Source organism: Ischnura elegans, chromosome 5 (genome assembly GCF_921293095.1).
Source record: "Ischnura elegans chromosome 5, ioIscEleg1.1, whole genome shotgun sequence".
Lineage (NCBI taxonomy): Eukaryota > Metazoa > Arthropoda > Insecta > Odonata > Coenagrionidae > Ischnura > Ischnura elegans.
In genome coordinates, this window is record NC_060250.1 from 136,658,388 (window position 1) to 136,681,153 (window position 22,766).

At 37.5% G+C, this 22,766-nt stretch overlaps 1 protein-coding gene across 1 annotated transcript; it reads left to right on the forward strand.

Annotated features, from left to right (window-relative positions):
- The first annotated feature begins 15,994 nt into the window (after positions 1–15,994).
- LOC124159793 (secreted RxLR effector protein 161-like) lies at positions 15,995–16,744 on the forward strand. The gene has a single exon (XM_046535711.1). The coding sequence runs from the start codon at positions 15,995–15,997 to the stop codon at positions 16,742–16,744; it is 750 nt and encodes a 249-aa protein (XP_046391667.1).
- Positions 16,745–22,766: the final 6,022 nt, after the last annotated feature.

The window sequence follows — 22,766 nt, forward strand, 5'->3', positions numbered from 1 at the left end:
AACAACATTCATCACTGCTACGCGACAGATTGTGCCAGGAAGGTAAAGCAAAGTACATGGGTGCGACAACCAGGAGGGTTATTTTTCTACAATATTAACAATATAAATTTTAATTCAAACCATTTTCATCACCGCAGCGCGAAGTATTGTGGTCCAAATTGGTCGTTTAGGCTTTCTGTTATGTAATAATGCGTGAAATAAATAGGCAGTTATTCTGGTTGGAACAAAAGAGTGCATGTTGCATTGAAACCAGTGTGTTATTTACCTAATTTAGTTGAATTAAATTATTTAAACTCACCTCGAAAAGTTACATCGCTACATCAAAGTCGCTTTCACTTCCACTCCATGGTAAAAATCGATCGCTTGCCTGAGCGTAGAGGTAGCGTCAACAAAGAACTCCATACGTTTCGTGTGGCTCCATTGATAATCGGTTCACTCTCCGGGATTCCTGCACCCCAAACACTCTTCCCTAACTCCTACGCGTGAGTGCACGGAGGGTACCTTTCAGCACCGCTTACGCTTTCCAGATTGGTCATTTTGCATTGTTGCTATGAAGTCAAGCGTTGTATAAATAAATAAACAGTTATTCGGGACAGAACAACAATAGAGTGCAAATTGCATTGAATTCAGTGTCTTATGTAACTCTTCTATTTTAATTGAGTGATTAAAACTCCCCTAAGATCCCTTAAGTATATATTAGGAGAATGTATTGCAAAAAGTAGATGTTCGCATTCATATCTTTCCTTGTACAGTATAACTTTCGATCTAATCTTTCATTTGCCGAGATTCGCCATACTCATTATCCGCATGATTCCGTAGCAATGAGTGTTAGGGGTTCGAAAAGCGGTGGAAGTGTGACGAAAAGTACCCGAAAAGGAGACTTTTATGCATAATTTAATTTATTAGAGGGTGTTTCAGGAAGTTCGAAGATGACGGTATTATATGGTCACATTTATTTACTATCATATCTAAGAGAGGTTACCCCTATGACATCCATATATTGAGAGTAATACAGTAAAAAGTAAGTCTTTCTCGGGAAACAAATGAGTAGTGTCCACCAATTTTATTTTTTTCGCGGATATATCGATTGAAATATTTCTAAACAGTTAACCTTTTCTAAAGCCATATGCATAGTTGTATATTATTGAAGATTTTTAACTACATCGGCCAGGAATAATTTGACGAAATCTTGTGTTAATACTTAGTAAATCGTCATTTTCTCTGAATTTCAAAGTATTTTAATTTTTTCTTAGTAATCAAGGACGTTGAAAGAAACTGTTAACTTCATTTCGCAGAACATGTTATGAGCATATATAAATATCACTTTCGTTATCCTACACTTGATATTACGTCGCGGGGATCGGGAGTTATGAAAGTTTTCCAGTAAAGAAGAGTTGATTGGTTTCTTATTGACCTTCTTGGACTCATGAGTCCCTGGAATGTGCCATGAGTCATTTCCATAAGAAATACTTGTAAATTTAGTTTTCAATGCCTGCGGACGTTTTTGCTTTTGCATATTTAAATTAGTGATAATGGTCACATTAAGTTAAGCCACATATCATCCGAAAGAAAAATAATTGCAATATCTTATTCCTGCAGTTCCATTTCGTTTTATACCTGATTTACACTGAATTTAGAAATAAACAACCAAAAAAGGTTCAATTTTAGCGTATTTCGCTTACTGTCCCCTTGACGACCGTCAATATTGTTTATGCCGTTTGAAATATCTTTCTATCTCACTAAATTATAAAGGCATGTTCCAAGGAGATATATTACTACCACGAATCCCTATTATTCCGACAGATGTGCCAATTGAATACATACGGTTTCAATTTCTAATTACATTGGCAATCGCAATGACAATAAATAAGACTAAAGTATATCCGTTTGTGGCTTAGATAATGGAAAATTTAGTTTTTCACACACACACAATTTTGCGTGACAGGTTTTATCGCATGGTAAACCATTCAGTTTGTTTGTGTTGGCTGAGGATGGATTTACTATAAATATCGTACATTTCATCGCACTAATAGACAAAAATTTGGGGCAGGTACGGTTTATATGGTAGGAGAAAATGACACCTACTGATATAACTTCATATCGATATATCTTGAAAAGAGGATGTAGTTCTTCATTGAATTCAGTGTGTTATTTAACTCTTGTATTTTAATTGAGTGATTAAAATTCCCTAAGAACCCTTAAGTATATGTAAGGAGAATGAATTCAAAACAGTACATAGTTGCATTCACAGGGGCGGATGCAGGATTTAAAGGCAGGAGGCACAAGCAAGGTCATATCAAGGATTTTGTTCCGGGGGTAATGAGGATACCTCGTAATACAAAATGAACGCAATGATATTGGGACCGTATAAAAAATCTTGCATACTTTTAAGAGCCTGGGGGGAGGTCACGTTCCCCCATGGCCCCCTAGATCCGCCTATGTGCATTCATATCTTTCTTTGAACAGTATAGCTTTCGATCTTATCTTTCCTTTGCCGAGATTCGCCATATTCATTACCGCATAATTGGTGGTACTCCTTGGCAGTGGTATAATACACCAAATCTGCGTATATTAGTATGGAAACTGAAGAGGACAGGGCTATTTCCCTCCCAGTAGGTGTCTTTGGGGAGGAAGACGCAAAAAATTTGAAGGTGTACCCCAGGAAAGAAAGGAAAGAGGGTTGATTCATTTTACATTGACCTTCCTCACACTTGCCAAAGGTATTAATCCGTGAAATTAACCTCAACTTCAACACGTGATAATGAATTTACTTAGATCTCAATATTGGCATATCATATTCAACAGTCATTGAAATGAATATTATAAAAATTAATAAGAAGCCGAATGGAAGAGTGAAGTCGGCTAAAGGTTGGAGGTAAGGAATCCATATTATTCCGACAGATATATCAGTTGAATACTATCGGGTTCAATTTTCAATTAGATAGGCATTCGCAATGAAAATAAATAAGACCAAAGTATGTCTGTTCGTGGCTTAGATATTGGAAAACCGTGTTTTTTTTACAACGAAACAATTTTACGTGACATCTTTTATCGCGTGGGTAAACCATCCAGTTTGTGTGTGTTGCCTGAAAATGGACTTACTATAAATATCATACACTTCATCACACTAAAAGACAAAGAGTTCGGGCAGGTACGGTTAACATGGCAGGAGAAAATGACACCTATCGATATAATTTCATATCGACATATCCTGATAAGGGGATGTAGTTCTGCAAAATATTTTATTCGTATGAATAGTAAGTAACCTTCTAGCATACCGTTTAAAGTCTTATCCCAGCAACTATAGTAAAAGGTCTGCAAAAGGGATATATAAAATGTTCAATTTTATCGATCATAACTTCAACTGTAGCAACTGCATTAGTTTTATTTACCTTTTATCTTGTTTTTTACCTATTTTTATCTACCGGTAAAAGTTTCAGTCCCTTACCTAATTAAATATAAAAGATATAAGGGAAATATCGAATTCCAGGATTTTCTAATCGATTTTTCTTGCAGGGAAATGGATCAAGTGGAATGTCCATCATTGCTAAATGTGACCTCTATGGTTAGGATCATGTCCTTATATTTTTATTAATCTCGCAAAAGAGGAAACTTGTATGAAACGATTTTGATATATCCCCTTTTACTTTACATTGAAAATATATTTCGCCATAAAGTTAAAACTATTGTTGCCATGGAGACCAAAAGATAACAGAAATCTTATATCACCATTCACGTTCTATCCTAAAAATTTCAAACTGGTACTCTCAATAACAAAGGAGAAAATTAGACCTATCGATATTATTTCATTTCGATATATCTTCACATGGAATCATTATTAATCAAAATAATTTACATGTACGTATAGTACGTTTATGTCTAATCAAATAATTAAAAATTTATCCCAGTAACTATGTAAACAAGTCTGAAAACGACATATATCGAATGCACCCTTGGATCGATTATAACTTCGCTTCTAACTATTCGATCCGCTTGATTTAACTTTTGCCAGATTTTGCACGTGAAGTTTAGTATTACATCTGAATTTCGTATTCATACCTTGAATAACGAAAAAGTTATTAGCGAATAAAGCGTATCCAAGGAGATTAGTATCGATATAACTCTCACATGAATCGATCGAGTGGAATAATTATTATTGAAAAAGTTGTCTTTTTTGATAATAGTATTACCCTGAAAATTTCGTTCGTCTAACCTGAACGGTTGCCAAGTTATTCAAGATCGTGTGATTCACAAAATAATGGCGACAATAATTTTTCATGTGCAGGATATTTTTCAGAATTTTATTATTCATTAACCATGAGGGTTACGGGGAAAGTAGCCGAAAACGTAAGGGTACGAAGTACCCTTTACGGTTTTTCTCGAATATTCCAAATTTTCACATGCCAAAGTCTCAAAGCCGAAATCCGAAATTTAATATTCGTCTCCTCGACAATGGAAAATCGAAAATCGTTTATTCCTCGGAATTCTTTCGACTTGTGAATATTCCAAGATAGCCAAAAAATCAAGCAAAAAATCTAGTATCTTGCGTTTCAAGGAATTTGTCCTACTTTTATTGCAAGTTGGTCAAAAAAAATTCCAAAGATAGGACCGTAAGAAAAGCATAGGAAATTTTCAAAAAATCATAAAAAATACTTTTTATCAAAATAACGCAATGACAATCACACCAAAAAATTGAATAAAAAATCTAGTTTTCGTCACAGGAATCCCATCTTCCTGACACATTAACAAATACGCAATAATTGGGAAAAAGTTTTAGTCCCATAAGGCTCCCATGTTAATTCAAGTCGATATATCTCGAAAACTAATCGACTTTTTCGAGTTTTCGGAATTTTCCTCCCGATGAATATTTTTTATCCACCTGTGCAACAAATTTCAGCTCTCCAGCTTTTCTGGAAATGGTCGGGAATTAGTATACATGAGTGAGTGAGTGGTTACACATGCGATGTTATATATAAGGAGAAGATTCTTATCTAAGTATTATCGACCAAGAAGATCCAACACATGCTATATGAGGATAAAGTTATCTTGCGAGGCAGAGGTAGCTTTCAAGCTGAGTCAGTTATTGATCATGAAGTAACTAGATAAGATGAAATAATTGGGAGAAAGAATGAAAGCAAGGATAACTGTGATTTTGAATTAGCGAATGTAAATAGAAAATTATGTCATTAAAACTAGATGATATTTGGAACAATATCCTGCATTGAAAATGAAGATGCTTACATTGACATTGGCACCACTATAAGGTTAAAGAGGTATCTTTTGAGGAATTTTTAACTTCTTGGTTTGTCACTTTTAAAATCACCGACTCAATCAGCTGTCAAGAACTGAAAAGAATTACGATTAGGCATTTCAGAAGGGTAGTCGTTTTAGAACGACTCGGATTTAAATTGAGTGGTTATGGATTTATTAGGTTTTGCAAATTTCGGAATATAGTCCTCACTTCTGCTATCATTTATACTTACCACGCTCCTTGGTATTTTATACCAAGGAGCGTGGTAATTTTATACCATTCCCAGTTTTATCTTACGCGCATTTTATTGCGGACTGAGCCTTATTAAAAAGGAGAAATTGGATCAATAAAGTGAAAATATATTACAATTTACGTAATTACTTCACTCCCATCTCAGAATTTGCATCCATCAAGAGAACCACTTGCTTTTACTAGATTTTCACCTTTTACAATAATTTTTAATGCTAATAATTCACTAAAAAATAAGGTTGTTTAGCTGGCGGGAACATCCAAATAAACTACACTATTTTATATCTAATTGTGGTTGTCCAAAAAGAAACGAATTGCCTTATTCGTAAGAAGAAAAAAACACCGTACTCATTACTAACAATAAGCAGTTGTCATAATGTCTAAATGCCATCGTCCAAATGACATTGGGTAAAGATATATTTTTGGACCAATGTCCAAGGCTCCAGTAGATATTGCGGTAGTTTCTGGTACGGAATCATTTTGTGCTATCGCGAGGTAAATATTTATTGAACGGACGAATTATCAGTAACAGACAAAATTATATTGTCCTAAATATTTCTTTCATTCCGATGCGTGTCAGCGCCTCAATTTTCGATATACAAGCAAGGTAAATACAGGAAAATAGCATTTTTATTTAATATTATGGCACGCTCTTACGCCACAATCTGCCTGATACCATTGGATTTAAATCGATGAAGCTACGGAAAATTTGCTGGAATTGTTGGAAAAATATATCTACCTGCGCTGCAACTGAAATATTTTTCCAATCCGGTTCTTTTTGCGTTTTATTTTTATCGTACAATGCATATGTATTTTGCTGTGAACCTTCACGACCCAAGATAAATTAGGGGGCCTCCGGCGATAGAGTTTTTTACATGGTCTACCGCAGGTTTTGCGGGTCCATAAAAGTTATCGGACTAATGGGGATTGAAAGAGCGAGGTGAAGGGCGAGGTAAAGAAGGAAAGCGACGCACGGTGTGGGAAGGAGAGATTTGCTGGTGTGGGGCTGAGGATCGAAGCAATCAGGAGTGCTCACTGCACTGCGTAGGGGAATTGGACGGCAAAGAGGAAGTGACGAAGCGTGAAGAATTTAGCCAAGCGCCTCGCCTCCATTCTAATATTGTTTTAAATAAAGCTCCGTAAATAACCATCCATTCGCAGTCTTCACCTGTTTTTGAAATTTTTAAAAGTTTTTATTATAGTTCTCTACCGATTAGGTAGGTTTCCATGGAGTACTAAAGAAGTTATCTGGGAACCTCCCTTTCCTTCCAGCACTGACTTCTTCAATTCACTGTAAGGCCTACTCCTTTCCATTCTATCTAAAAATTCTACTCTTTTCCTTCCCCTCCATCGTTTCCCTAACATTCTACCCTCTAACACAATTTTCAACATCCCCTCCCCGCTAAGTACTCCCTCAATCCATACCTTCTCTCTCCTCTGTATCTCATCCAAAAGCTCTCTCTCCTCACCCACCATATCCAGCACTTCGTCGTTCCTTTTCTCTCTATCCATGTCACCTTCTTCATTTTTCTCCATACCCACATCTCGAATGCCTCCAATCTTCTCTCATTATCCTCCCTTAGTGTCCACGTTTCCGCATCGTATAGAGCTTCACTCCAGATCAAAATCTTCACTTAAATTTTCTTTAAATTATTACATAACGATCCTCTCAGAGCCCCCTTCCTGTTCATGAACGCCTCCTTTGCTAATGCAATTATCTAATTCTCTTCCTAATATCCTTACTACTGTGTCCGTTTTCCTCCAAAGTACTGCCTAAATAGTTTAACTGTTCTACCTGCTCAAGTTTTTCCCAACCTACTTTTATCTTGAGTCTCAAATTCCTCGCTCGCGATGCATCACAAAACCGAATAACCTTAGTTTTCTTGTGAATAATCCTCATCCCATTCTCCTCGTACCGCTCATCTAACGCATGCACTAGATCCTGCAGTCCCATCGCTGACTGGCTAATCAGCGCCTGATCATCCGCGAACCTTACCGATTTAAACATCATTCCTCCCACTTTCACTCCAGCTTCCAACTCTTCCCACGCTTCTCTTGTCAACTACTCCGTTTATACGTTAAAAAGCAGCGGCAATAAAGGTCAATCTTGCCTCACTCCTCGGCTAATGCTTATAGTCCTATAATCTCCGCATTCCACAGCTTTCTTCTTTTTCCGTTGCGGAATTAAAACCGTCTTCACGAGATCCTCCGGCCAACATCCCTCCACATATACCCTGCGTATTAGCTCGAAAAACCTTATTTTATTATCCTTCCCTAGATTCTTCAGGAGCTCACTGTTGGAGATATAGTAACAGTTGATGTTTGTAAACAGTTTGTTATCACCATTGTTGTTCTAGTTTACGTGCCTTTCTAAAGTAAAGAAAAATAAAAGGCTGAACAACCGAAAAGAATAAGCTGCATTCTTTCTGCGCAAAATCCAACTGGTTATGGGCCCAGAGGTTACGCAAGGTTAAGAAGAACGCAGTATTAGAAAGTAAAATCGTGAAAGAAGAAAAAGAAACAGAATCCGGACAATTTAATTTTTCACGATGTCATCGGATGCTCATAGCGAAAGAATAACCGTCCAGAAGCTAAATGATAATAATTATCAAGCATGGAAATTCAAGATGAGAATGGTGTTAATAAGAGAAGGTACGTGGAAAGTGGTTGATGAAGATAAACCAGAAAAATCCGAGGCGGGATGGAAAGGAAAGGACGAGAAATCACAAAGTACCATATCCCTTAGTGTCGAGGATGGTCAGATAATACACATTTCCAAGTGTAAAAGTGCCAGAGAAATGTGGTTAGAATTGCGAAAAGTGTATTAAAGGGCCAATTTAAGCAATAAGTTGTATCTACTTCGAAAACTTTATCAATCAAAACTTAAAAAGGGTCAATCAATGCAAGAATATATAAAGTCAACATTAGAACTAATCGAACGTTTGCGGAGCATCGGAGAAGAAATTAAAGATTTTAATATAGCTGCTCTCTTGCTTAGTGGTCTGACAGATGAATATAGCACCCTTGTAACAGCCCTTGATACGCGTCCAGATGACGAACTCACATTAGAATACGTAAAAGGAAAACTGATTGATGAATTCACACGTAAGAATGAGTCCATAATATGCGATGAATCACGCAACCTGCAATCGGAGTCAGCTTTGAAAACACGAAAACCACATGAATCCAGATCGGAAAGAAGTAATTATAAAGAGACACGCGAGTGTTTCGTTTGCAAGAAACGGGGACATTTAAAGAAGGATTACAGAATATGGAAAGCAAAAATGAAAGAGTTCAAAAAGGAAAAAGACAGTCACGAGGCGCGAGGTGCTACAGATGCCAGCCTGAACGCATCGTTTGCTACTGCGTTTTGTTCATGGTACGTAGATTCGGGCGCTACGAGCCACATGACAAATGATATTGACTTCTTTACAAGAATTCGTCGAAATAAAGAAGGAAAGGTAATCGTTGCCAATGGAGAATTCATTGCTATTGAAGGGACAGGTGAAGGATACCTCAATTGCAAGATATCTCCGACAGAAATAAACAGGATACTATTGAAGGATGTTCTGTATGTACAGTCGCTTTCAAAAGTCGGTCCCCATACCTGGCGCAGCCGTCTCCGTTATTCTCCGAAGTCGACCTTCGCGTATTGCTTACACGTTCCTTGTCCACTGGGGATCGATTCGACTTGATCAGGTAGTACAAATGGTGCAACTTGACTACTTTAACCGTCGCGTCGTCAAGAGCCCCACGCATGATTTCAGAGGTAGGAAGGCCGCGTGAACCTCCCCCCCCCCCACACACAGCCAAACAATTCCACCACCGAAGAAAGCGGAGAAGAATATATGGGTTTTTCCGGCAAGTAACCCATCGCACGAGGAAGAGAGGAGACATCTGTGTAGTTTGGTAAACTTATACAAAACATATTGTGCAAATAAATTTTCGGAGCATTTCGAGCATGTTACTCCAATATTTTTTCTTCACATCGCCTGGTGAAAAATACGTAAATATTGTCATTTGCGTCACAGTTACCATCCGCCATCGCGTTCATCCATGCCGGCGGTTAAAGATTTTCAGACATTTTTTCAATGTTTACAAGTTAAATAGCAGTTACTCCCTAAGTAGTAGGTTATTCGGACTACAAGTAGTGCCTACATTTTGAATAACGCAACTTATTCCCATACTGTGAATAGAAAATCAGAAGAAGTTTTTAAATTTTTACCGGTCAAAACTACCGGTACGGCAATTTTTTATGAGAGAAGATAATTTTGCATTATTTTTTCGAATAAGCAATTGGATTGTCTTTAAATTATATTGAATTGCTTTTAAGATAAACATAAATTTTCACTAAAAGAAGCAGCGAGATGTTTATTGGCATCAAGTGAAATGGCAGGCTGTTAGACCATAATGCGTCGTAGGAAGTACTGTCCTTTTGTTTATGGGAAATACTCTTACATTAATATTGTTCATTTTTTAAGAAAAATAGTACAAGCAACATGTGCGTGGAGTTATGATGGTGAGTCAACCAGTTATGGTGGTCATAGAAAAACATAATTTACCTGCCCTTCTGAATTGAAGATTTTACGAATCACCGTGCCTGCGCCCCTCCCAACTTGAACTTACCCCTTTAATTAAAAGTGACGCCCATTCGCATTAGGCCCTTTCATTCTAACCATATCCTTACTTTCATCCTTCCCCTCCCCCCTTACCAAAAATCTCTCGACCATGGATAGCACTTCTTCTTTTTTTCCTCTCCATCCTTCTCACCTTTTCCTTTCTTTTTTATACTCACATCTCGGATGCCTTCATTCTTTTCTTGTCCCTCTTTTGTCGTCGCCTAAGTTTCCACACCGTCAAACGCTACATCCCATGCAGTATATTTGGCAGCTCATAAGTTTAATTTGTATTAATGATGCAGAAATAGTCTTTAGGTACCCAACACGGTATATTTTTATCGGATGAATATTATGCGTGCGTAGTTCAGTGTCAGTAGGAATATGATCAGTATTTGTTCGCACGTAAGACTGACTCAAGGTATTCATTACATGAGTGTAAGTTCTATTTATGATGTAAAACCACTTATACATAATAATGTGTAGGATATTGCCCTGCATGATATCAGCAGGCGCCAATTATGACTGGTTTTAGCAGAAAAAAAGAAGCGAAAAAGGGGGAAGACTTAGCTTAACCTCTCAATGAAGGGGCAAAGATAAAACAAATAGTATTAATATGCCTTTAAATGGTAAGAAATAGGCACACAAGTCATGTAATTAATGCTTCCGTTGGTATTTTCATTATAGAAAATATATTTATGGTAACTATTAAGACATTCGAACTTTCGATGAACATAAAGATGTTGGTTAATTACTTCCTGATACCTCGAATGTATAAAGCATTATTAAAATTTTTGTTCATATGGGATATGTTAGTAACGACTGGAATAAATATGATACAGAATTAAACATTACAATTTAGCGCACATTAATATTTTTGATTTCTCGCGTGATGAGACACGTAGAAAACTGTAGTATAAACCATGGTAAACATATGTTTCCTAAGAAAATGGTTAGGAATAATGAATGCGCCAAGCAGTGTGTTTGAAATACTTAAACATAGAGCAATATATATATTGATGGTGTTGGTAATAATGTGTTAAAGGTATAATCTAGAAGGTTATTTTGTAGGAAACTTTTTGAATACTCTTTCAGACGTAAATTCCAATTTTCGTTTCTTCCTCATATGTGCGTTGCGACGCAGATACGTCTCGTTATTTTTTAGTGCAAGCCAGACTACTCGGAATATCCATCTCAGAATACTATCAGGGTGGGAATCCCGTGACTGAGAACATATGCTTCGCCTTGTGTTGTGGCACTGGGAGTCGGGGAAGTCGCAAAGAATTTAGGAATAGTGAAGAATGCCTCGGGAAGACTTGCGCGGACGGTGAGAGTAAGTCAAACTGGCCCGTTCAAGACACATAAGGCATTGCCAATACCCGAAGTTCGACCTCCGAGAAAAACGTAGTTGCTCGCGCTGGCCGTGGGGACCTACTTTTGAAAGTGACTGTACCTGATTTGCGAGGCAGCCTACTCTCGGTAAAGAAATTAGCTAAAGAAGGTAATGTGGTGACTTTCAAGGAGAAAAGAAAAGCAAAATGCAAGCTGTAGGAAAGATTGATGGTGATCTTTATAAATTATCATGTCAAGAAATTGCTAATTCTGCGAAGTTTGGGAATCACCGGAATTGTATTCATCTATGGCATAGGCGGCTTCGACATAGAGACCCAGTTGCAGTGAAAAGATTAATTGATGATAAACTTGCTATAGGAATAGAAATTGATAACTGCAATAAATTCTTGAGGTGTTGGGACTGTGTAAAAGGAAAATTATCGAAGAAATCATTTCCCAAAACAAGCAGTTGTAAAGCTCAAAGACCCCTAGAACTCATTCACTCAGATATTTGTGGTCCAATGAGTACAGAAACTCCAGGGAAGAAACGTTATTTTCTCACATTTATTGATGATTACTCTCGTTACACAACTGTATATCTGCTACGCTTAAAGGAAGAAGTGTCAATCAAAGTGGAAGAATATGTTGCAGCAGTTTCTACTAAATTCGGAAGAAAACCGAGAATTCTGCGAACGGACAATGGCGGTGAATATATAGGAAAGAAAACTCAGGATATTTTAAAGAAAGAAGGAATTGAGTTTCAGACCACAGTGCCATACAGCCCTGAGCAGAATGGGATTGCAGAAAGAAAGAATCGTTCTCTAGTTGAATCAGCTCGATGCATGCTGCTAGATGCGAATTTGCCAAAACAGTATTGGGGAGAAGCTATCATGACTGCATGCTATTTGCAAAATCACTTGCCCAGTAAAGCCATTGGTAAAACCCCATATGAGCTGTGGACTGCTGAAAAACCTGATCTTCAGCATATACGAGTATTTGGAAGCAAAGCCTATGCTTATCTTCCCAAAGAAAAACGGAGCAAGTGGGATTCACGTGCTCAAAAAGGAATTATGGTAGGATATAATGAAACGTCCAAAGGTTACAGGATCCTACAACCCAGTACGAATAGAATTATCATCAGCAGAACTGTAGTATTTGATGAAAATGTTGCAGATAAAGAGGAATTAATCAAGGATATCGACCTAGAATCATCTGAGCGTTATACATACCAGGATGATAGGTTAATGAGAGAAAGAGAAATACCAATCACCAAGGTAGATGATAACACCAAACTGGAAATGGACAGAACAGATCAGCCAGTTCGAAAATCATCAAGAGAATACAAGGGGGTGCCACCAAAATGGTTATCATACACTGTTAAAATTAACCCAAAGCCCGATCCAGAGTCTTTAGAAGAGGTAATGGAATTGCCTGCAAATGAAAGAGAGGAGTGGATGAAAGCCGCTGATGAAGAAATAAAATCTCTCGAAGAAAATAAAACATGGATTTTAACTAAATTGCCTGAAGGAAAACATGCCATTGGATGCAAATGGGTGTTCAAAACAAAATATGATTCAAATGGAGATATTTGTTGACGAAAAGGAAGACTTGTTGCAAAAAGTTACTCTCAAAAATATGGAGAAGACTACGATTCAACCTTTGCACCAGTTGTAAGACAAAGCACCTTTAGAGTCCTTATCAGTGGCGGCTTGCCCATAAGGACTCTCGGACGCCGCCCCTCCCAAATATTTGAAAAAGTAAAAAAAAAAATATCCATGAATTTATAATTATATATCTAATTAATCAAAGTGTTTTTTCAGTCACATACATCGAAAGTGTTGGAAAAACACGAAAAGAAATAGCGCGAGAAGTTCGTATTTGTAGCCGTTGGGCGCTGGCCAGAACGTCCCAATCCATCCCCATGCAGTTATATGGAGAGTGGTAGTGGTGGGGGCCGCTGGTGCTATGACGCGTCTAACGTTGTGTCTTATGGAACTCTTGGGACGTCGTCCGAAAATGCGCAGAGCGACGTGTGAGTTGACATCGCTGCGCAGGCCGGCGGGCGTACAATCTGGCGTCTACTTGGTGCTGCCACAGAAAAGGGACGTACGGAATCAGAATGGTCACTGTACTGGGTGTAGTTATACGATTTTAATTTTTAATTACTGGTAGGTATTGCTACAGAAAATAAATTATCCCATTATGCTTGCGTTTTTTTGGTGTTTGGATTCCGGAATACATAAAATCAACCAGTTAAAGGCCGTATTGATGTAGGAAAACTATTCCCGAGTATTTGCCACAGTTCTATTGTGATTACGAATTTCAAGAACCTTGGGGAAACTAATATTATAATGTTTAGGCCTGAACAATGTATTCATATCTTCCCGATGTTTAGAAATGCGGTACCTATTTTTCAGATAAATTTATCAAAATACCTGCAGTATTAGGAAAATCAGTTAACATTCCCCACTGATTTATAATTTAAGAAATAGGTGCGTGCATGATAGGGAAGGATTAAACATGATTTAACCCGTAAAACGTGACTTTAAATGGAGTTATTCAATGAATGTCAAGAAGTTCCGAGTACAATGCACCTTTTGTGTGTAGGGTCATCATTTTTCTAGCCATCCTTGTTCTATTAGTTCATGTTCACCTAATTCCTCAGCGGCAGAGCGGTAGCTGTCTGACGGAAAATGTCCCCTTGGGTCTGATTTAAGTGGCTTCGAAGAGTTCATATCAGTGCGGATATCCTTACAGCTCCTATCTGTGGTTCAGAGTCGTCTTCTTTTACGATCTAGAATTTATATTCTATTATATCATGGCAATGATTTCGAAGACATGGTTATTCCAAGTGCGAACCGTTGGCGTTTCGTGTGTTTACCACATATGAATCTTAGACTCAAGGAGATGGTCCGTGACGTCTGCTTGAATGCCTTTGCTGACCTTAAATTCGTCCCTCAGCTGAATCAGCATTAGTGGACCACGACTTCTCCCTTGAGTCTTCCTTATAGTAACGGCAAGACTCTCGGAAAGAACGGAGTGAAATGAGTTCAGACATCATTTTTGAGGAGTTAACTGTGCTTAATTGCCGATTAAGAAGTTTCTTAGTGCTGTGTGTACATTCAAGAAGACAATTTTGAATTAAGCAACAGTGCTCGTTTTTGTTATAGGGAAATATAGGGAAAAATTGTCCCCAAATCTGTGTCCAGGCACCTTGTTCTTTTTGGTCGTATTTTTCGTCGGCCCATTTTGTGTCGTCCCTTGTTTATTTATAGACTAGTGCCCCTTACCATATGTTCAATCGGAAAGAAATTGTTGTCCGGCGCTGATTTCAACGAACGTGTAATTGATCACTTCGCTGGACAAAAGGAAAGAAGGATGGACTTCTGCAATATAACTAAAGGCATGTGAGTATTTCAGATTTTGTTAAAAATGTGTGAGAAATGTTTAATTATTGATTTTCAATCATACTGTATTCAAGAAGCAACGCGTACACCGCAATCAAAGTTTACATCTGCAATAGCAAAGCGCGCGCATTCTAGTAGTGTTTGTTACCTAGTGGAAGTCAGTGACACTCCCCTCCCTCCTCAGGTGTTACAAGTGTCATTGCTACCTAAATCTTTGCAAATGTTGAATAGATTTGACAAATAACGCATTATGATTGCAAAATGAACAACATAAGTGTATTGCGGGCATATCCGCACGAAGAATTTAGGCGCTAAAACCTAAAGTTACGTATTTTCGTTTGTATTCGCAAAATATCGCAGCAAATATATTTTTATTCTTCAAGATCATTGATTAATATAATTGAGAGTCCGGACTAAGCCGATCCGTATGACCGAGAGTCTACTGCATTTAGTATTTATTAATCAAGCTTTATTAGGAAAACAAGGTATTTTTGTTGAAATAAACGGAACATATGGCATCACAAAATTTTATTCCTAGATTGCCGTAAAAACTTAATAAAATACACGAAATATTAAAAAACTATGACACCCGGTGGAGTGCGCCCCCCCCCCAGCATTTGACTCACGAGCCGCCACTGGTCCTTATGAGCACAGCAGCAGTACGAAGGCTGTTTGTCCGACATTTTGATGTGGAAACAGCATTTCTTAATGGCGACATCGAAGAAGAATTATACATGAAACAACCACCGGGCTACACAAAAACCACTGAAGATAAGCTAGTTTGCAAGCTTCAAAAATCAATATATGGACTGAAGCAGTCAGCAAGAGCTTGGAATGTCAAAGTAAATGATGTTTTGCTTGAAAAAGGATTTCAGCGCAGCCTAGCAGATCCATGTCTTTATATGAAAAATGAAAATGAGAAAAGGATGTATATTCTGATTTATGTAGATGACCTGATTATAATTCATGATAATGAAGATAAAATTAAGGAACTAAGACAAATGTTGAATCATCACTTTGAAGTAAAAGATTTGGGAGATGCAACTAACTATTTAGGAATACAATTCCAGAGAAAAGAGGATAGAAGTTTTCAGTTAAATCAGAAATCCAAAATAGATGGAATATTGAAAAAGTTCGGGATGGAAGATGCTAAAGGTGTATACATACCGATGGATCCTGAATACCCCAAATTGAAAGGAGAGAATGATGCCTTGCCAAATAATGGCAAATATAGGGAAGCAGTGGGGGCACTTCTGTATATTTCAACAACCACTAGACCAGATATTTCTGGAGCAATGAGTATTCTCTGCAGACGGGTTAGTAATCCCAGACAGCGAGATTGGGAAGCTTTAAAGAAACTAATGCGTTATCTCAAGCAAACCAGTGATATGGCATTGAATATTTATGCCTGTGAAGATCTTAAATTGACTGGATATGTAGATGCCGACTGGGGTGGAGATATACAAGATAGGAAATCTACAAGTGCATATATTTTTAAGTTGGGAAACAGTGCAATTTCCTGCTCCAGCAGGAAGCAGTCTTCTGTCGCTCTGTCTACAACAGAGGCTGAGTATGTTTCTGCAGCATCTGCCAGTCAGGAAGGTGTTTGGCTACGACAATTACTGCATGATCTGGGGGAGGTGCAGAATGAACCAATAATAATCTATGAAGACAACCAGGGATGCATAAAAATAGCATCAAATGAAAAATTTAGTGCCAGAACGAAGCACATCGATGTCCGGCACCATTTTATAAGAGATTTAATGAAAAATAATGTTATTCAGCTTGTTTACTGCAGGAGTGAGGACATGATTGCTGATGCACTGACGAAGCCACTTCCAAAAATAAAATTTGAAGAATTAAGGAATGGAATGGGCCTGACGACATAAGCTGTTAAGTGGGGGTGTTGGAGATATAGTAACAGTTGATGTTTGTAAACAGTTTGTTATCACCATTGTTGTTCTAGTTTACGTGCCTTTCTAAAGTAAAAAAAAAATAAAAGGCTGAGCTACCGAAAAGAATAAGCTGCATTCTTTCTGCGCAAAATCCAACTCTCACTAGGGATATTACCCACGCCCATTGCTTTCCTAGCCTTCATATCACGAAGTACTCTCTCGATTTTCGAATCTAAGATCCCCGGCCCAAGATTGTCAACCTCCACTGCACTGTCCTCCTCTAAAGTCAATCCCTCCGGCCTGTTCCTTCCGTCATACAGAACATCCACGTATTCCTCTGAACTAGTCTGTACCTTTTCTCGCTTGGTTAGCATCTTTAGCTTTAATTTTAGATACGGCTTGTCCTCTTTTGCCACCCGATAGCGACTTAACTTTGGCGACAACGTTAAGCGGTTTGGCGGTTACTGGAACTTTTCATTTCCTCACACTGTCTTTTCCATCAAGCCTCCCTTGTCCTCTTATATTCACGTCGTAATCGATTATTTAGTTCCCAATACATTTCTTGCCCTGCTCTGTGTCCAAGTTCTTCCACTTCCTTCTTTCCTCCATTTATTTTACCCTATGGTTCTTAATGGGCATGTTTTTTCCGTTAACAAGCCTCAGATTAAAAAAATATTAGAAAGAGATAGAACGGCCAATCCATATGAGTTGGTACCATGAGAGAAAAAAACAAAACGTATATATCGCTAAAATAATGTGGTGAATAGTATACTAGATAAGTTCAAAGTTTTTTGTTTATCATAGAATCGTCCATTTTATGTACTTATTGCCTTATAATATTTTCCGCTGTTGCACGAAAACAGCTTATTCCTTGCATAAAAAAGCAATGAAAACTACAGCTTTCCTATTTGTAGCTTCTGAGATTATGGTCTAAACTGCATTTTCAACTGATGTTCTTCAAGTTGACTTTCATGATGAATACTATGGTTGATAATGAAAGCATTTTTTTTCCAATGTCACATCCATCATACATAGTGTTTTAATTTTCCATTGCACTCGTGAAGATCATTCACTGATTTTTAATGTGATCCTAAACTTAGCAAAATGCTTTACTCAAATAACTAATTGATTAAAAAAATCATCTTACATTCGTCTTTAATTAATAATGGTGTCACACAACGTGTCACACCGATAAAGCTCCAAACTTGCCACTGCCTATATATAACTGTTTTATTAATATCCTTAGATTTTTATTAGGCTGGAATATATGTTGCAAATATGAAAACGATGACTAAAAGGAAGGATTTTATGGAGTATATTGAATAATGAAGGAAACTGGTTGAAATAATTGGAAATCGATAGATGCAGATATAACATAATCAAACTCAAGCAAAATGATGAAAAAAGTTCAACATGCTGCATTATTGGAAAAAATCGGAAAAAGTCAGATAAAAGTCAGAAAAAGTCATAGGCAATGAAATAGCAAATTTTGAAAAAATTAGGTTTCAATTTCATGTAAACAATTGGTAGAAATAAAAGCCCTCGTGCGCTCAGTGATAGAGAAAATGGAATATGCTCCATGAAATGACCAATGACCAAGTAGCTGGCGCATTATATTACTAATTTTCAGCCATTTTCTGGCTAATTTTAACATTTGAAGGATGTATAAAAAGTAAATAAACTAATTTCAAAATGATGCCTATGAGCTATCTAAAAGTTTTGAAGCAGGGATTGTATAAGCCGACAAGCGCCCAAGAAATAATACGTTGGTCATTTATAAATGGACGGAGGCGTGCGATTCTTATAGCGAGAAATGCATTTCATCATTGACGTGGAAATCAAAATTAACGCTGGAAATTAAATTACAGAATTAAAAGCGCATGACTTAAGACATCGCACCACAACACCAAATTCCACTTGCAATTTAAGTTTTTATCTAGGTTTAGCAGTCCTAGAAAAGTTTAAGTCGCAAACCCTCTTATAAAACCCTTTTAGAGAGCCATTAAACTGCCTTAAACTATGGGTCACTAATAATGATGGGTAATGTTTTAATAAGAACTAATGAATCGAGGGCGGATTTGCAGTCTTAAGTATTGGAGGCTGCTATTTTGCAATTGTGACAGAAAAACGAAGACGAAACTTTAGTTGACTATATTGATGAAATAATTACATCCTTTAAATATATTTTATTAATCGTAAAAGAACCTATCGCGGAAAATATGCCGTAAACAATATCTTTCATGAATTTCCTTATCAATAATTTGCTAATAATTTGAATTAGGTTTCCTCCTGCCGGCAGATAGCCGAAAATTTGTCTAGCCCGTAGGAAACTGAAAAACCATATTTGAACGATAGAAGCTTTAAGTTCCAGCTTAAATTCCATATTTCTCGAATTATTTAATTTTAAACGCCAATTTTATGGTGCGAACATTTATTTTCTCTGAATAAATTTAATTTTAAAACTTGTAATTTCATTTTCTAAATTACCTAAAAAACTTCTAACGTTACATCTGGTCCATCTATGATCGACATATAATTGAAAGAGGAGTTTTTAGTGCTTTGCATGCTTTCAATAAACTGAGAGTGAACGACTAGTATTCTTATACAGCTATCCGTTTGGTATTCACGTCACAAAGTGAAGCACTATCGCTGTCCTTGTCCTCGTTCCCAGAAGATTAGAAAGAATGAAGCTATAATTTTGGCAATCGACATTCAGGGGGTAGGGATCGTTATATGAACGCATGGCCATAGAGTCGGTCCAATGTACCATATTCCTATTTTAAATCTCGAGGTTACCTCATAATGTGACCAAGCTGAGGGACAACAACTCATTCGGTCACCATTCAAAACGTAAATCTTCGTTGAATTGGAGAAAAAATATGGAGGCATGACGATGAAATTGAAGCATTGGGTGGTGATAAAAAAATACCACGTTCAAAAACATCATACGGGTTTATTCCGATTGTCCATTCGTTGCTGCAACATGAGAATTCCACACGGAATCACGGAATAGCCATGGGGTGATGTGCTGCCAACCAATCAATCGCCGAATCCTGATTCACTCCACTCCCTCTCTCCATACTTATATACGAGCCATCCTACACTTGGATTTGGAAAAAAATTATCTCGTCACCAAGGACCGCATTTTCATTGTTGATGAAACTAAGAAGTTTTGATAATATCATTTTGTACTCTTTAAACGATCAATTCAATTTTTTTCACCTATTTTTGACGGATTTTTTCCGCAAGAGTAGGTTATAAGGTGGACAATTTGTGCTACGGAGTATAGTAATTTATAATTGGTAAAATAATTTTTTTAATGAATTGGAAGCGATTAAATGTTACTATGAAAAAGTACTCAACGTAAAATTCCATAAAGCCATAAAAGTCACGTGATATCCATAAAAAATGATATGGACCGATTTTCCGTATAACGGACCGAAGTTGCCATTACGAAAAATATTCATATATTAAGAGAAGATGTTTTGGTTTATAAAAGAATTTGTATATATTTGCGGCATAATCCAGTTCACGGGTAAAGTCATAAGGAGAGTTTTAATTGACTTTTGTATAAAAAAGAAACTGTAATTGAAAAAATAACTAATAAATGATGTTCGTCATTGAATGGCATATCTACTGTTTTTAAATGAGTACAGCATGAGACACCAAGGGGAGTTATTATGTGCTGTACCGTTAAGAGTTCCGACTGGGGGTTTGTAGACTCAAGACTGTCTTGCATGAGAGGGTTGATCACATTAAAAAACACTCAATACTTGGGTTACATCCGTTTATTTAACAAAAAGAACAAGTCGAGCTTACATGCCGATTACAAAGATGCGGGGCAGAGCAGGAGAAATTCTCTCGGTGGTCTTGGGCAGATTAGAGCTGCGGACCAAAATCTCGTCGACAGAAGATTGGCGTATAGCGCTGTTCCTGGATGAGGAGTCGAGCGGCGAGCAGATTAGCGCACAAGAAGACTAATTGTAAGTCAGTAAGAGACCGAGCCCCATCCAACTAAACCTTATAAATAAATACTCCTTCATGGAGACGCTTCAATTGGAACTTTGGCAGATATGCTACATCTTAAAGACATATACATGTACATACTATTCCGCAAGATCTAAAAAATGCGTGTGGCGAGGGGTGTAAGGACACCAGCCGTCTACGCGTAAAAAGCAAATCCTCTAACGAAATAACAACTAGCATATATTAAAATCCTTTATGGTTCGCGGGCAAAAACCCATATCTATCCCTTCGGAAAAATAACTCTTAATTTATCGCTTCTGTCGGGCATATATAACATTTCTGTCGAGCATATACTGAGGCTCTAGGGTAATTTTCTCCATGTCGCTTCTAAAGATATCTATTCTCAATTGCTCAAGCAATCAAGGTCTACCGCGCAGCCTCCGAGTCTCTGGCAGCTCCCAGCCTCGCGTAATGCTCGGATAATGTCCAATATCCAATTGTCGTCATGCGTGTTGGCAAAGAATTATGCTCACCAAAATCTCCTCAAATATACATGGAAACAAACCAAGGGCTTGGAGAAGGAGGAGTATTGCGCAGCGGAAGTTGAGAGGTTACAGAGATGAGTTACTTATACGTGCAAAGAGGTTGGGCTTTCCACGGTCGGTCATGTTTGTGGTGTTTTTTGAATCATTCTCTGTCTTCACTATTACTGCTATGTAGTCAGAAAATCATAGCGTGCTAATTCCTTTCCCGTCGACATTGGCACTAAAAGCCTTCTTTTTGATTTTATCGACGGGTTTAGGTACCTATATAAAAAAATAAAAATTACGGGGGAAAGTATACACCCTTGTCTCACTCCTTTTCCTGTCCTTACTTCTTCACAATTGGGTTCATTTCAACCATTCTTTAGTAAAACCAATTTTCAGCGGTTCTTACCTTTTTCTCTGCTTTTGCCGATCATGCCTCGCTGCCGTAGAAAAGCAGGCTCTAAAGGTAAGTGATGATGAATTTGTATTGCCGGATAAAATAAAACTTTATCTTGCCTAGTGCGAAAAACAGATTTTAGATTTAATGAGTCAAATATATTTCTATGTATGATGAAAAGTGTGGCATGGTATTGTTACCTGCCAGGAAAATATTACTCACCGGCTTGTGAGACTAACCATTGAAAATCAGAATATATTTTTGTGCTACAAACATTCAATATTCATCTCCGTGAATAATGAATTCATTTATCGGTCCTTCATTATTATGAATTCTGTGTAAATAATGAAATTTTCTCTTCCAGCATAAAAATTAAATTAATCGATTTTATCGCAACTAAATTGCGAATATTAAAGGTTTGCTTCCCATTTTTTTTCTAAAAACGATTTTCACATGACATATCATTCCCCCGTGAATGTTACGTAGAGCTTTCTGTGCAAACTCGCACGGTAGAAATCTTTCGGAATAACAATCTGGAATGTAAACATTCACATTTTGGGAAAGGGTAGAATCTAAATACACAAAGAGTGGAGTGGTAAATGACCTGGAGGGATTGGATCATCAAAGGCCACAGTTTAATTGAAACAAAGCCTCAATGGACCGATGAAAATCCCAACGCCATTGCCAACGAGCACCAGACTGCGCTGACATCGGGTGTCACTCGGAATAACTGCCTACGATTCCTTTGCGTAATTCCATGCCACTACGGTCGCAACTCCGCTTCATAGATATTTCCATTTCAAAGATTTCACGAAGCTTGCTTCCATGAATTTCATACCGCTTAATTGATAATTGCTCCCTTTTCACCTCCATTCTAAACCCCAAGCATATTATCGCTGTTACATACACTGGATTTGGAATCACCAAAACAATGCTTCTGCACTGATGAATTGAGCAAGATAAAATTTCCCGCAGCCCAAAGTTTGTACAGTCTGAGAATTTTATAACTTGATGGCTGCTCAAGAAGATTTCATAGTATCAACTTACTACTTGGTCAGACATTTTCGATATGGTAAATTATTTGACAAACACTCATACGTGAGAGGCATTCATGTATTAATTAATT